This window comes from Ranitomeya imitator, chromosome 6 (genome assembly GCF_032444005.1).
Source record: "Ranitomeya imitator isolate aRanImi1 chromosome 6, aRanImi1.pri, whole genome shotgun sequence".
Classification (NCBI taxonomy): Eukaryota; Metazoa; Chordata; class Amphibia; order Anura; family Dendrobatidae; genus Ranitomeya; species Ranitomeya imitator.
Genome location: NC_091287.1, coordinates 413,578,873 through 413,595,805, shown reverse-complemented (window position 1 = coordinate 413,595,805; position 16,933 = coordinate 413,578,873). Strand labels below are relative to the sequence as shown.

General features: G+C 45.6%; 1 protein-coding gene across 5 annotated transcripts in view; it reads left to right on the top strand.

Annotated features, from left to right (window-relative positions):
* TRAPPC8 (trafficking protein particle complex subunit 8) overlaps positions 1–16,933 on the top strand; it is a 126,326-nt gene that overhangs the window by 50,786 nt on the left and 58,607 nt on the right. For all 5 annotated transcript variants that reach the window (XM_069731250.1, XM_069731251.1, XM_069731249.1 and 2 more), the window contains 6 exons: positions 1,593–1,683; positions 7,966–8,210; positions 8,454–8,569; positions 11,800–11,950; positions 12,764–12,864; positions 13,782–13,887. In XM_069731250.1, coding sequence (XP_069587351.1) covers positions 1,593–1,683; positions 7,966–8,210; positions 8,454–8,569; positions 11,800–11,950; positions 12,764–12,864; positions 13,782–13,887 — 810 coding nt within the window. The remainder of the gene's footprint in view (positions 1–1,592; positions 1,684–7,965; positions 8,211–8,453; positions 8,570–11,799; positions 11,951–12,763; positions 12,865–13,781; positions 13,888–16,933) is intronic.

Sequence of the window (16,933 nt, the reverse complement as noted above, 5' to 3'; positions counted from 1 at the left end):
CCCGAATTATCGGTCGCTCAGTTTAACGGCGTGGCTGTGGACTCCACAGTTCTAAGAGCGTCCGGCCTTTCGGGCCAGATGAGTCACTCTATAATCCACGCTGGGAAGCCTTCGTCTTCTTCCAGGATCTACTATCGTACCTGGAAGGCTTACTTTCGTTGATGCGAGTCCAACCACTTTTCACCTATGTCATTTTTCCCTGCCTTCCATTTGGTTTTCCTTCAGGCAGGACTGGATTCGGGCTTCGCTCTCAGTTCCCTATAGGGCCAGGTTCCTGCGCTCTTCTTCCCTTTAAGAAGACTTTCTTCTCAGCCACAGGTTAAGACCTCCCTCCAAGTAGTCCACGCTGTCCCTCCGTACAGGGCCTCTGTGGATTCATGGGATTTAAAGGTTGGGTTGGTTGTGCTTAGGGGTTCCCCCCTTATAGCCTCTCAGGGAGTTTTCCCTGTCAGTTCTATCTCGGAAGGTGGCTTTTCTCGGGTCCATCTCTTCGATCCGCCGCGTTTTTGAGTTGGCGGCCTTTTCTTGCCGACCTCCTTTCTTAATTTTAATCCAGGACAAGGTGGTCCCAGGCCTCTGCCTTCCTTCCTTTCTCGAGGTGGTTTTCATCTTTCCAACTCAACGAGGACATCGTTATACCTTTCCTTTTGTCCAGCTCCGACTCATCCTCTGGAGTGATCGTTGAACAGACTGGGCCTCGTCAGGGCAGTGAGGATCTCCCTAGCTAGCACAGCCGCTTTCCGAAAGATGGATTCTCTTTTTGCCATCCCTGATGGCGTGCGTAGAGGCCTGCCGGCTTCCAAGGCGACTATTGCTCGCTCTATCAGAACGGCAATTTTGGAAGCTTACCGGGTCAAGAACAAGAGTGCCCCCTCCTGAGATAAAGGCTCACTCTACCCGGGCAGTCGGCGCTTCCAGTGCGGTACGTCACGGGGCTTTTGCCGACGGCTTTGTAAAGCGGCAACCTGGTCTTCCATCCACACGTTTCGCCGAACTACGGCGGACTCAAGCCTGGGCAGAAGGATCCTGCAGGCAGCAGTGGTGAGTCCTTGGACCTGATGGAAGTCTGTTTTTCCCACCCCAGGGACTGCTTTGGGACGTCCCATGGTTCCTGTGTCCCCCAATGAAAGGCGATAGAGAAAACAGGATTTTTGGTTGCTTACCGTAAAATCTGTTTCTCGGAGCCTTCATTGGGGGACACAGCACCCTCCCAAGTTGAACAGCTCTGTTTACTGTTTACGTTTGAGTTCTTTGAACACTCTGAGTGTTTGAAACTGTAAATCTATGGAGCGCCGTGGAATTTGTTGGCGCTATGTAGATAAAGTTTATTATTATTATATTATTATTATTCTTTCTCTTTTACACGTTGCTTCTCCTACTGCTTTCTCACTAACTGAATATCCTACTTCCTGTCGGTAGGGTGTACACTGCAGAGGAGGAGCTAACTTTTTTATTTGCATAGTGTCAGCCTCCTAGTGGCAGCAGCATACACCCATGGTTCCTGTGTCCCCCAATGAAGGCTCAGAGAAACAGATTTTACGGTAAGCAACCAAAAATCCTGTTTTTTTTTGTTTTTGTTTTTTCCCTCCCAGGATTCCTATGAAGATGGTTCTAATGCTGCAGTCCTAAATAAAATTACAGACCATGTTGTTCCTGTTGATGGGCTGGAAAACTATGAGAGAGGTTGGAATACGTCTAAAATGTTTGTTTTAATGAATGATAATTCTGTAGCGCTTTATTATTGCTTTGGTTAATTATTATGGCGCATAAGTGAAGCGAACTCAGCGTGAAAATCAAAGGTACAAAGGAGGCCTCTGTCCCCGGCAGTAGTCCTCTTCCTCCACGCAGTGGTGGTGTTTTCCGTGATGTTATGTTCTGACACCTCCTTAGAATCGGACATATTTTAGACTTGGGCATTAGGTGCCCGTGACATTACGTGCCGTCGCCCCATACCTACTTTGACGCGTGTTGCCAGGTATTGGGTACCTGTCCTAGTCATTAGAATAGGATGTGTGCTGATATCTGCATCCCACAGGACTGTACGGATTGTGCACTCATCCTTATGTTGAAGTAATCCATGCCAAAAATTCTTTTGGGGAACAAGTTTCTTAATTTTTTTTTTGTTTTTTTTAACCCCTTCAAGACCCAGCCTATTTTGACCTTAAAGACCTTGCCGTTTTTTGCAATTCTGACCAGTGTCCCTTTATGAGGTAATAACTCAGGAACGCTTCAACGGATCCTAGCGGTTCTGAGATTTTTTCGTGACATATTGGGCTTCATGTTAGTGGTAAATTTAGGTCAATAAATTCTGCATTTATTTGTGATAAACACGGAAATTTGGCGAAAATTTTGAAAATTTCGCAATTTTCACATTTTGAATTTTTATTCTGTTAAACCAGAGAGATATGTGACACAAAATAGTTAATAAATAACATTTCCCACATGTTTACTTTACATCAGCACAATTTTGGAAACAAAATTTTTTTTTGTTAGGAAGTTATAAGGGTTAAAATTCGACCAGCGATTTGTCATTTTTACAACGAAATTTACAAAACCATTTTTTTTAGGGACCACCTCACATTTGAAGTCAGTTTGAGGGGTCTATATGGCTGAAAATACCCAAAAGTGACACCATTCTAAAAACTGCACCCCTCAAGGTACTCAAAACCACATTCAAGAAGTTTATTAACCCTTCAGGTGCTTCACAGCAGCAGAAGCAACATGGAAGGAAAAAATGAACATTTAACTTTTTAGTCACAAAAATTATCTTTTAGCAACAATTTTTTTATTTTCCCAATGGTAAAAGGAGAAACTGAACCACGAAAGTTGTTGTCCAATTTGTCCTGAGTACGCTGATACCTCATATGTGGGGGTAAACCACTGTTTTGGCGCACGGCAGGGCTTGGAAGGGAAGGAGCGCCATTTGACTTTTTGAATCAAAAATTGGCTCCACTCTTTAGCGGACACCATGTCACGTTTGGAGAGCCCCCGTGTGCCTAAAAATTGGAGCTCCCCCACAAGTGACCCCATTTTGGAAACTAGACGCCCCAAGGAACTTATCTAGATGCATAGTGAGCACTTTGAACCCCCAGGTGCTTCACAAATTGATCCGTAAAAATGAAAAAGTACTTTTTTTTTCACAAAAAAATTCTTTTAGCCTCAATTTTTTCATTTTCACATGGGCAACAGGATAAAATAGATCCTAAAATGTGTTGGGCAATTTCTCCTGAGTACACCAATACCTCACATGTGGAGGTAAACCACTGTTTGGGCACATGGTAAGGCTCGGAAGGGAAGGAGCGCCATTTGACTTTTTGAATGAAAAATTATTTCCATCGTTAGCGGACACCATGTCGCGTTTGGATAGCTCCTGTGTGCCTAAACATTGGCGCTCCCCCACAAGTGACCCCATTTTGGAAACTAGACCCCCCAAGGAACTAATTTAGATGCCTAGTGAGCACTTTAAACCCTCAGGTGCTTCACAAATTGATCTGTAAAAATGAAAAAGTAATTTTTTTTCACAAAAAAATTCTTTTCGCCTCAATTTTTTCATTTTCACATGGGCAGTAGGATAAAATGGATCATAAAATTTGTTGGGCAATTTCTCCCGAGTACGCCGATACCTCATATGTGGGGGTAAACCACTGTTTGGGCACTCGGCAGGGCTCGGAAGAGAAGGCGCGCCATTTGACTTTTTGAATGGAAAATTAGCTCCAATTGTTAGCGGACACCATGTCGCGTTTGGAGAGCCCCTGTGTGCCTAAACATTGGAGCTCCCGCACAAGTGACCCCATTTTGGAAACTAGACCCCCCAAGGAACTTATCTAGATGCATATTGAGCACTTTAAACCCCCAGGTGCTTCACAGAAGTTTATAACGCAGAGCCATGAAAATAAAAAATAATTTTTCTTTCCTCAAAAATGATTTTTTAGCCTGGAATTTCCTATTTTGCCAAGGATAATAGGAGAAATTGGACCCCAAATATTGTTGTCCAGTTTGTCCTGAGTACGCTGATACCCCATATGTGGGGGTAAACCACTGTTTGGGCGCACGGCAGGGCTCGGAAGGGATGGCACGCCATTTGGCTTTTTAAATGGAAAATTAGCTCCAATCATTAGCGGACACCATGTCACGTTTGGAGAGCCCCTGTGTGCCTAAACATTGGAGATCCCCCAGAAATGACACCATTTTAGAAACTAGACCCCCAAAGGAACTAATCTAGATGTGTGGTGAGGACTTTGAACCCCCAAGTGCTTCACAGAAGTTTATAACGCAGAGCCATGAAAATAAAAAAAAAAAATTATTTTCTCAAAAATGATCTTTTAGCCTGCAATTTTTTATTTTCCCAAGGGTAACAGGAGAAATTTGACCCCAAAAGTTGTTGTCCAGTTTCTCCTGAGTACGCTGATACCCCATATGTGGGGGTAAACTACTGTTTGGGCACATGCCGGCGCTTGGAATTGAAGTAGTGACGTTTTGAAATGCAGACTTTGATGGAATGCTCTGCGGGCGTCACGTTGCGTTTGCAGAGCTCCTGATGTGCCTAAACAGTAGAAACCCCCCACAAGTGACCCCATTTTGGAAACTAGACCCTGAAAGGAACTTATCTAGATGTGTGGTGAGCACTTTGAACCCCCAAGTGCTTCATAGAAGTTTATAATGCAGAGCCGTGAAAATAATAAATACGTTTTCTTTCCTCAAAAATAATTATTTAGCCCAGAATTTTATATTTTCCCAAGGGTTACAGGAGAAATTGGACCCCAAAAGTTGTTGTCCAGTTTCTCCTGAGTACGCTGATACCCCATATGTGGGGGTAAACCACTGTTTGGGCACACGTCGGGGCTCAGAAGGGAAGTAGTGACTTTTGAAATGCAGACTTTGATGGAATGGTCTGCGGGTGTCACGTTGCGTTTGCAGAGCCCCTGGTGTGCCTAAACAGTAGAAACCCCCCACAAGTGACCCCATTTTAGAAACTAGACCCCCCAAGGAACTTATCTAGATATGTGGTGAGCACTTTGAACCCCCAAGTGCTTCACAGACGTTTACAACGCAGAGCCGTGAAAATAAAAAATCATTTTTCTTTCCTCAAAAATTATGTTTTAGCAAGCATTTTTTTAGATTCACAAGGGTAACAGGAGAAATTGGACCCCAGTAATTGTTGCGCAGTTTGTCCTGAGTATGCTGGTACCCCATATGTGGGGGTAAACCACTGTTTGGGCACACGTCAGGGCTCAGAAGTGAGGGAGCACCATTTGACTTTTTGAATACGAGATTGGCTGGAATCAATGGTGGCGCCATGTTGCGTTTGGAGACCCCTGATGTGCCTAAACAGTGGTAACCCCTCAATTCTAACTCCAACACTAACCCCAACACACCCCTAACACTAATCCCAACTGTAGCCATAATCCTAATCACAACCCTAACCCCAACACACCCCTAACCACAACACTAACCCCAACACACCCCTAACCCTAACCACAACCCTAATTCCAACCCTAACCCTAAGGCTATGTGCCCACGTTGCGGATTCGTGTGAGATATTTCCGCACCATTTTTGAAAAATCTGCGGGTAAAAGGCACTGTGTTTTACCTGCGGATTTTCCGCGGATTTCCAGTGTTTTTTGTGCGGATTTCACCTGCGGATTCCTATTGAGGAACAGGTGTAAAACGCTGCGGAATCCGCACAAAGAATTGACATGCTGCGGAAAATACAACGCAGCGTTCCCGCGCGGTATTTTCCGCACCATGGGCACAGCGGATTTGGTTTTTCATATGTTTACATGGTACTGTAAACCTGATGGAACATTGCTGCGAATCCGCAGCCAAATCCGCACCGTGTGCACATAGCCTAATTCTAAAGGTATGTGCACACGCTGCGGAAAACGCTGCGGATCCGCAGCAGTTTCCCATGAGTGTACAGTTCAATGTAAACCTATGGGAAACAAAAATCGCTGTACACATGCTGCGGAAAAACTGCACGGAAACGCAGCGGTTTACATTCCGCAGCATGTCACTTCTTTGTGCGGATTCCGCAGCGGTTTTACAACTGCTCCAATAGAAAATCGCAATTGTAAAACAGCAGTGAAATGCGCAGAAAAAAACGCGGTAAATCCGCCATAAATCCGCAGCGGTTTAGCACTGCGGATTTATCAAATCCGCAGCGGAAAAATCCGGAGAGGACCAGAATACGTGTGCACATTCCTAACCCAAACCCTAGCCCTAACCCTACCCCTAACTCTAACCCTAACCCTAACCCTACCCCTAACCCTAACCCTACCCCTAACCCTACCCCTAACCCTACCCCTAACCCTACCCCTAACCCTACCCCTAACCCTACCCCTAACCCTACCCCTAACCCTAACACTATTCTAACATTAGTGGAAAAAAAAAAAAATTTATTTATTTTTTTATTGTCCCTACCTATGGGGGTGACAAAGGGGGGGGGGGGGGGTCATTTATTATTTTTTTTATTTTGATCACTGAGATTATATCTTAGTGATCAAAATGCACTTTGGAACGAATCTGCCGGCCGGCAGATTCGGCGGGCGCAGTGCGCATGCGCCCGCCATTTTGGAAGATGGCGGCGCCCGGGAGAAGACGGACGGGACCACGGCTGGATCGGTAAGTATGATAGAGTGGGGGGGGACCACGGGGGGGGGGGGATCGGAGCGCGGGGGGGGGGGAATCGGAGCGCGGGAGGGGTGGAACGGAGCGCGGGGGGCGTGGAACGGAGCACGGGGGGCGTGGAATGGAGCACGGGGGGCGTGGAATGGAGCACGGGGGGCGTGGAATGGAGCACGGGGGGGTGGAACGGAGCACGGGGGGGGTGGATCGGAGTGCAGGGGGGGTGATTGGAGCACGGGGGGGTGATTGGAGCACGGGGGGGTGATTGGAGCACGGGGGGAGCGGACACGAGCACGGGGGGGAGCGGAGCACAGGGCGGAGGGGAGCCGGAGCAGTGTACCGGCCAGATCGGGGGGGTGGGGGGGCGATCGGAGGGGTGGGGTGGGGGCACACTAGTATTTCCAGCCATGGCCGATGATATTTCAGCATCGGCCATGGCTGGATTGTAATATTTCACCCGTTATAATGGGTGAAATATTACAAATCGCTCTGATTGGCAGTTTCACTTTCAACAGCCAATCAGAGCGATCGTAGCCACGAGGGGGTGAAGCCACCCCCCCTGGGCTAAACTACCACTCCCCCTGTCCCTGCAGATCGGGTGAAATGGGAGTTAACCCTTTCACCCGATCTGCAGGGACGCGATCTTTCCATGACGCCGCATAGGCGTCATGGGTCGGAATGGCACCGACTTTCATGACGCCTACGTGGCGTCATGGGTCGGGAAGGGGTTAAATCACATTGAGAAGCCCTAAAATGGAGTGTACACTGAACATACGATTACATATGGATGAAAAATTGTTTTATTTTCTGGATGCAAAACAGAGGATTTTGCATACGTTCCAGTGAACCCAGCCTTAACGTGAGGTGGATTTTCTCGGAAGCAGATCTCAATGCAAATCTGCAACAATTCAACAGCAGAATCTACAATATAAATAACCGGCTGTATGGTTGCACCATGCTCCATATTTCTGATTTTTGCTACGTCTAGAAGATATTTTCCTAACCCTGAGCACATGTATTGTTACATAATTCCTTGATGATGTGAAGTGCATAATCTGCACCATATATGTGGATTTTGCTGCAGATTCTCTCCACAATTTTAGTGCAAATTCCATTTGGCATTTCATCATCTAAACTTTGTTTTGCTTTATTTTTAACTCTTTTTCTGTGTGGTTTTAGCTTCCCTATAATTACTTATGGGTGACTTTTATTACTTGTTATACTAGCTGAGGGACAACCGCCCCGTGACTGTTCCTACAATCGGCTGTGCTTTATTTTTTAAACTACGGTAATGGTTTTCTGTTATATATCACTGGACTTTTCTTCTGGCTTTTTCCTTAGAGGCTTTGTCAAATAATTTAAAAACTCACCCACTTGACCAGCTCAGTGATGCCGGTGGTAGTTTTGATGGGCTCGATAATGGAAGGCCGCCAGGTACTGAGGCAAAGAAGGCAATGAGTGGAACGCCCCATGGCAGCTGCTTGACCCTTACTGACCATGATCGCATTCGGCAGTTCATACAAGAATTCACCTTCCGAGGACTTATACCCCACGTAGAAAAGACAGTAAGACAGCTGAACGATCAGGTGAGACCGCTCTATCCTCACCTCATTCCTAGGTGTTTGCCACTTTACGTCTGCGCAGTTTTTCTTTTTTTAAGCTGTAAATTTTCTATTGAGATTTAATGAAAATGGATATAAATGTATTAGTCATCAGCATATAACAAGACTGTAGTATCTTAGTATCTGGTCGCTGTGCATAGTTTTCTGTTTTTTTTTTTGTTTTTTATAGCATAAATCTCTCTTGGTTCTCAATACTTTTCATTTCAGTTAATATCCAGGAAAGGACTGAGTCGGTCATTACTTTCTGCTACGAAGAAGTGGTTCACTGGTGGTAAAGTGCCAGAGAAGAGCGTTAACGAGCTGAAGAATACCTCAGGATTATTGTAAGTTTAATTGTAATTTGGTAATGATCTAGGTACTTTAGAGGACCTTTCACGGATTTAAGTAATATAATCTGTACATTTCTGCATAAAGTAGCAGGAATGGAGATTAATTTTTTTTTTCCCCTCCTTCGTTGTGGAGGTACAGGATGCAAAACTTTCTGGAACTAATTTTCTTATTGTTCAACTGGGAGCTTCATTTTTTTTCACACCTTCAAGTCATTTGATGTAAATTTACATCATGTCGATCATGCGTGCACATGAGCATAGCCCGTACAATCACCGCCGGGAACTCTGCTTATGTTACAGCCAAGACCTGTGTGTCATTGCCAGGAGTGGTGCCCGTACTGCCCTGGACCATTTATCCCCTAAATGCACATGATCAATCGCAGCATTTAGAAGGCTTGGTGCTCCGTAACATAATCATGAGGGCCCATTGTTGCCATGGCAACCTGAGTTCATCACGACAACCTCCAGGTCAACCAGCTATGGCAAGCCTTGTTGGATCTTGCCAGCAGCATAGTCTAAGAGGCTTCTGTCAGTGCAGCACTGACAGGTATAATGCATTGTACCAGCGATTGGACTTGTAAAAGTTAGAATTTCATAGAGGGATAAAAATAAAAAACACTACCTTCAGTGAACTCCATAAAATATTAATCAATTGGCAAAAAAACTGTGCTTTCACATTGTACCGCCTAATAAGTGGAATAAAACGCGATAAAGTCGAATGTAAATAAAATGGTATCGCTGAACACCTCATCTTGTCCCGCAAAAAAACAAGCAGCCATACAACTCCCGTCAGCAGAGAAATTAAAGTTATACAGTGCTTTGCGAAAGTATTCAGCCCCCTGGAACTTTTCAACCTTTTCCCACATATCATGCTTCAAACATAAAAATACCAAATGTAATTTTTTGGTGAAGAATCAGCAACAACTGGAACACAATTGAGAAGTTGAACGAAATGTATGCTTATTTTGAATTTTTGTGGAAATTCAAAAACTGAAAAGTGGGGCGTGCAATATTGTTCGGCCCCTTTAACTTAATACTTTGCTGCGCCACCTTTTGCTGCGATTACAGCTGCAAGTCGCTTGTGGTATGTCTATCAGTTTTGTACATCGAGAGACTGAAATTCTTGCCCATTCTTCCTTGGCAAACAGCTCGAGCTCAGTGAGGTTTGATGGAGATGGTTTGTGAACAGCAGTTTTCAGCTCTTTCCACAGATTCTCGATTGGATTGAGGTCTGGACTTTGACTTGGCCATTCTAACACCTGGATACGTTTATTTGTGAACCATTCCATTGATTTTGCTTTGTTTGGGATCATTGTCTTGTTGGAAGACAAATCTCCATCCCAGTCTCAGGTCTTTTGCAGACTCCCAACAGGTTTTCCTCAAGAATGGTCCTGTATTTGGCTCCATCCATCTTCCCATCAATTTTAACCATTTTCCTTGTCCATTGTGAAGAAACGCAGACCAAAGCCATGATGCTGCCACCACCATGTTTGACAGTGGGGATGGTGTGTTCAGGGTGATGAGCTGTGTTGCCTTTACTCCAAACATATCGTTTGGCATTGTTAACCAAAAAGTTCGGTTTTGGTTTCATCTGACCAGAGAACATTCTTCCACATGTTTTGTGTTTCTCCCAGGTGGCTTGTTGCAAACTTTTAATTACTCTTCCATAAAGGCCAGATTTGTGCAGTGTACGACTGATTATTATCCTATGGACAGACTGTCCCACCTCAGCTGTAGATCTCTGCAGTTCATCCAGAGTGATCATGGGCCTCTTGGCTGCATCTCTGATCAGTCTTCTCCTTGTTTGAGATGAAAGTTTAGAGGGACGGCCGGGTCTTGGTAGATTTGCAGTGGTATGATACTCCTTCCATTTCAATATGATCGCTTGCACAGTGCTCCTTGGGAGGTTTTGGAAATAATTTTGTATGCAAATCCGGCTTTAAACTTCTCCACAAGAGTATCACGGACCTGCCTGTTGTGTGCCTTGGTCTTCATGATGCTCTCTGTGCTTCAAACAGAACCCTGAGACTAACACAGAGCTGGTGCATTTATACAGAGACTTGATTACACACAGGTGGATTATATTTATCATCATTGGGCATTTAGGACAACATTGGATCTTTCAGAGATCCACAATGAACTTCTGGAGTGAGTTTGCTGCACTGAAAGTAAAGGGGCCGAATAATCTGTGGAAAGAGCTGAAAAATGCTGTTCTCAAATGATCTCCATCAAACCTCACTGAGCTCGAGCTGTTTGCCAAGGAAGAATGGGCAAGAATTTGTCTCTTGATGTTCAAAACTGATTTAGACATACCCCAAGCGACTTGCAGCTGTAATCGCAGCAAAAGGTGGCGCAACAAAGTATTAAGTTAAAGGGGCTGAATAATATTGCATGCCCCACTTTTCAGTTTTTGAATTTCCTCAAAGATTTAAAATAACCAATATATTTTGTTCAACTTCACAATTGTGTTCCACTTATTGTTGATTCTTCACCAAAAATGTACATTTGGTATCTATGTTTGAAGCATGATATGTGGGAAAAGGTTGAAAAGCTCAAGGGGGCAGAATACTTTTGCAAGGCACTGTACCTCTCAGAATATAGCGGTGCAAAAACAATTTTTTTTTCTCTATAAAATAGTTTTTGTGTAAAATCAGCAAAACATGAATAAATTTAGATCAATCTGGTATCACTGTAATCATATTGACCCAAAAAATAAAGCTGACTTTATAAAGCTCTTGAGGGCAGAGGATAGTACTGCAGTGCGCAGGCGCCGGAAAGGTCAGAGCAAAGTACGCCTGCGCCGGAGCCGTGGCTGAAGATCAGAAGAGGACGTCTTGTAATGAAGATGGGAAGCGCCGCAGCGGACCAGAGACTCCCATCTGACCTGACCATCAGCGGGACCGCCCCTGGGTGAGTATAATATAACGTCTTTTTCTCCTTTTTCAGGTAACATCGGGGGCTTATCTACAGCACTACAGAATGCTGCAGATAAACCCCTGATGCCGGTGGGCTTACCTCATCCGCGATTTTCGGGGTGACAGGTTCCCTTTAATGTGACTGTGGATATTTTGAAAAACTTTCTAAATTGCCATCTAGATAAAACATTTATAATGTTTGTTTTTTTATTAGGACACAATGGGCCGATCGTAAATGCACCTTAGGTTTACTGACATTGTCCCCAACATCGATGTAATAATCTTTTTGAGTTTCGTCTTCTGTTTTAGGTATCCACCGGAGGCTCCTGAGCTTCAGATTAGGAAAATGGCTGACTTGTGTTTTTTGGTGCAGCATTATGACTTGGCATACAGCTGCTATCATACTGCAAAAAAGGACTTCCTGAATGACCAAGCCATGCTCTATGCTGCAGGGTCGCTGGTAGGTGTTGGATCACATGTTACATCTAATCGTGCTGTAGTTTTGTCTTCTATAACATTATAATCTCATTACTTCCTGTTCTTTCCCTCTTTAGTATGGATGTCCTGCACATTGTCCATAGTCTATTATGTCTGTCATGCTCGTTTTCCTGTACAAGACTTGATCTAGATGTTACTCTCTTTTTTAGGGTTCATAGGGACCCGTTTGTTACATACATTTTTATTACTTTCCCATTTATCTGACTAAAACCTGCAGAAATACAATTATAACCACCAAAACATCCTGATTCACATGAATGGAACTGATTTTCAGCCACAGACGTTGTGCCACATGGGCATATTCTGCACTTGACTGCCACGGAATTATCCTCCGGCCTTGCTGACTGGCACTGCATTTTTGGCCACTGACAAATGCTTTAAACAGAGGCCGTATGGATGCCTATCTGCCACGCTCACCCATAGACTTATGGATTAGTGCATACGTTATGCTCTACTTTATTCGATATCCTTTACCAGATGCCATTATAGCCTATGGATGAGACGCCACTGTTAAACATGTGGTGAACGCATTAGTCACCCACAGACTTTTTAAGCAATAGAGCCTTAGTGACATTTTTTTTGTGGATGTGGGGGTACACGCTAAATATAGGGTAAAAACCTAATGTGAACTATTACTAAAATATTTATCTGGAGATTATTCTGATGTGCGCTGGCACTAGACAAAGATGGTGCATTCTTACAATCGTCCAGCTTTTGCATGAAGTGTCTCAACATTCAATTCGTCCTTTTAATTATGTATTACTTTCCTTTCAAGGAAATGGCTGCAGTAGCTGCTTTTCTGCAACCGGGTGCTCCCAGACCGTACCCAGCTCATTACATGGACACTGCAATACAGACGTACAGGGACATATGCAAGTGAGAAACTGATTTGCTGATCGTATTTTGTTTGAACCAGGGCTGTGGCTTCAGTAAGCCAAACCTCCGACTCCTCAATTTCCCTGGCTCCAACTCCTCAGCCCTACCTCACTACTGAGCATGTGCATAAAGTGCAGCACAGATTCATCTCAACTAAAAGAGCCGAGATCCTTTAATTAGTCAAAGACTTTAATTAATATATGTATTTTTTTCTCAAAATGGTCACAAAGCAGGGGACTAAATGATAATACTCAGTACATGAATCATTTCTTGTCAGTCCCCTGTATCTTCGGTGCTTCTCCCTTGTGTAGTTTCCGTCAGCCAGTCGCTGGCCTCCGCAGTGACATTTTCAGGATGTTGATTGTATTCGGCCTTAACCTCATGGCCAGATTGTTCAAAGACCCCCACAGCGTTGGAGAATCCACTGAGGCTGTATAAGTTGTTGTTGCACCTTTCTTGCTTTGTGACTATTTTTTGGCCAAAATCTTGGAAAGGTCTCTTAATATATATTCAGTGCTATTGACACATGGAGGTAAAGGGGTTTCATGGACTCGAGAAGAGTTTCTGCTGTCACATTATTGGCTTCCAGATTGCATTATGATGGTGTGCAGAGTGCACACTGTCACGATTCCCCTATATTCTCAGCACGTGTGGGCGGTCACATGAACACAACTATGCGATTAGCATAGTCGCCGCCACTTGCCCGACTAGATTCTCATTCACTTTCTCAATAACATTGTGTTAGGAGAATCCTGGCCGTGTGTAAGGTGTAGTCACGTATAAGGTGACTGCAAAAACTTGTTTCCAGCCAAGAAAGCTCCTTTTATTTTTGTAGTGCTGTTGTGAAACAAATCTGGCTGAAAGCGCTAATTTTTCCAGCAGTGGTTTCTTCAATTTCATATTTCCTTTTACTCTAGGAATATGGTTCTGGCAGAAAGGTGTGTCTTACTGAGTGCTGAAATATTGAAAAGTCAGGGTAAATATTCAGAATCTGCCGGCCTTCTGATCCGTCTTACAAGTGAGGTGAGTACATAGTCGTCTGTAGTTTTGCTGAATATTATTCCTTGCTCGTATTACACAGAAGGCTGGGGTGTCTAGCTAAAAGAGGTAGCAAGAACTGTAAAAAGTACCAGGATTTCTTCTAGATAATATCCGCACTGGCTATCCAGGATTTATTGTATCTGTGTGTATAGCGGAGCACATGAGCTACTTTCCCATGAATGGCACTTACAGTGTATTGATGTTGCCAGTCCTCTCCCCTCTATTCCCAGTATTGGTGGTCTTGTAACGTCACCGTATGGAAACACATGGCTGTTTCTGTATCTCCATTTATTATAGAGCAGTCTAACTTTATCTTGTAAGAGGTATACTTGCTTTCAAGCCAATAAAAAGACCTCTAGAAGGTCAAATGATTTTTATTTAAATGTATCACTAAGCAGCAGATCAATGAGACACGCAAGTAAATTGGAAGCATTTAGATTTACAATTTGCATCAGTCTTTCATGGAGCCGCATTCATTTGAATGGCTGGACGTGATCCAGAAACAGGAGTCAGATTGGGACCTACTCCGAGTCTCACGGACCTCGCACTCCGACCCATGATTTTCACCAATGTCTGAATAGATCCATTAAACTCTATGGGTCCTTGTGCTATCCGGAAAAAAATTAATAAATCGCACTAGTGCATAGACATTTAACACAAGAATCTGATTGTATCTGAACTTGCTGGACTTCTGATTGAATCTGAACTTGCTGGACTTTTGATTGACATGTCCTTTATTTTCCCCTACACATCAGCTGCATTCAGAAGTAAAGATGGAGTATGAACATTAGAGGGGATTTCCAAGCTTAGCATGAATTTCTACAGTCAATCTGTGACTGGTGATTGCTAAATTGTCAGTGTGCAATGTACACACTGTCAGGATTCACCTGTATTTCCAGTTTGGACAGCCGGTCATGTGACTACAATTATGTGATTTGCATTCTGGCAGTCGCGTGCCGACTAACAACTTTTCTCCTTCGCCTCATTGGGGGACACAGGACCATGGGTTATGCTGCTGTCACTAGGAGGCTGACACTAAGCTGAGACAAAAAAAGGTTAGCTCCTCCCCTGCAGTATACACCCTCATGCTGGCTTCCAGAGACCCAGTTCAAGCTTAGTGTCCGTAGGAGGCACACTGATTTTTAATCTCACGGATTTTTTCCTTTTTAACTTTCCTATTCCGGACGAAGGGGGCGACGGATTCTTTCAAGGTTCGATCTCCCCCGAACCAGCAACAGGCGAGCACGGGAGTTTCACCTCACCGTATCCTCTCCTGCGACGTGGGAGCCACTGCCTGAGCTGACCTTTTTTGGGCGACTGTCTTTTCCCTAAATGGGCGCCGATCTCCCCACTTTATACAGACGAGCACTGGTTTTTTACCTCCAGTATCCTCCTCTGCAGCCAGGCTTTTTATTGCCGGACATCTGCCCTGTCCACCAGGTTTTACCCTCGGCTGTACAGAGGCTCTATTTCCGTGGCGTCCGTGCAGACCACACTGCATCACCAATGCTCTGCTTGATTCAGGTGGTGGACGGTTCCTCTCCACCCCCCTGTCTGGGGCTGGTGGATAGAGGCTTCCCAACCCCTGCACCGTCCCTGCCATTCCAAGGCACCTCTCACCTCATCGGGGTAAGTGTCTCGTGGGGGATGGGGGGGGTCGCCGGTTTTGCGGTCCGGAGGGCTCCTCCTAGGTAGCGGCACATCGTGGGCTGAATCATTCCCCATTTTTCGGCACTTTGCGGCCGCGCGCCGGACCAAAGCCGCAAATTTAGTCCCCGGCTTCGGCGCCGCCCCCCGGTCCTCGCGCTTCTCGCAGCCTCCGAGATCTCTCTCCTGATCTCGGCGGCCATCTTGGTCCCTCACTGCACGCCTCAGCTCTGCCGCAGCGTCTAGGTGTCACAGCGCCCACGTGCAGCCGGTTTCAACTCGGGCAACACAGTTTGTCTTCTCAGGACAGCGGGACACAGGACCAGGGTAAGGAGACCTCGTCAGCCTCTCCTCTGCAGCGTCGCCCTCTGCTTCCCTACATTATAGACCCTGTGGTCTATTTTTTTGCATTAGAATCATGTCCCAGTCAAGGTCTAAAAAATCCTCTAAGGTGCATACGACCTTTTTTTCTGCGTGTACCGCCTGCCAGGCCCCACTTCCTAGGCCTCAAAGTTCTCCCCTCTGCTCTGCCTGCGATGCCCCATGTGCCCAGGAGCCCTCCACCGCCACCGACTCCGGCGTACCTAGTCCCCCCCCCCCCCCCCCGTGGGTTGCTTCAATTTCGCAGTCCGTGGATTTTTTAGCCAACGCCATCAAATCCATTCAAAATCCTCCCGGGGAACGGGGCAATCCGTTACAGGTGTTAAGAGATCCCTCCATAGCAGGGGAATAATCGGTCAGCAGGGGCCGCTCTCCCCATAAAGAGGCCCGGTCATCCAGAAAACGGATCCGCACTACCTCTCCTGAGCGCTCACCTCGCCACTCAGACTCTGGCAGCTCCACCTCTCGCTCACCCTCTTTGGGGGCTCGCAGCGTTCACGACTCTGAACATGAGTCCGAGGTATCATTGGACCCGGAGGCTCCGGAGTTCAGAGCTACGGTTGACTCCCTCATTGTAGCAGTCAATCACGCACTTAAGGTGGATGATGACTCTAATTCCGCTCCGGAACACGTGGTCTCTTTTACCAGAACCAAGCGTTCCCACAACTTTTGCCTCTCACCCAGCTTTTCTGGATATAGTCAGGCGACACAGGGAGCGTCCAGATAAGCGTTTCTCGGGTAAGAAGGACCTGGTATCGAAGTATCCCTTCTCAGCAGATCTCGTGAAAGACTGGACGGATCCCCCTATAGTAGATCCTCCGGTCTCGCGCCTGGCTTCTAAAACGCTTCTTTCAGTCCCGGACGGCGCTTCAATTAAGAGTCCCACTGAACGCCAGCTAGACTCTCTAGCTCGCTCAGTGTATGAAGCCTCAGGCTCTTCCCTGTCCCCCTCCTTCGCCGCGGCTTGGGTGACCAAGGCAATGGTTTCCTGGGCGGATGC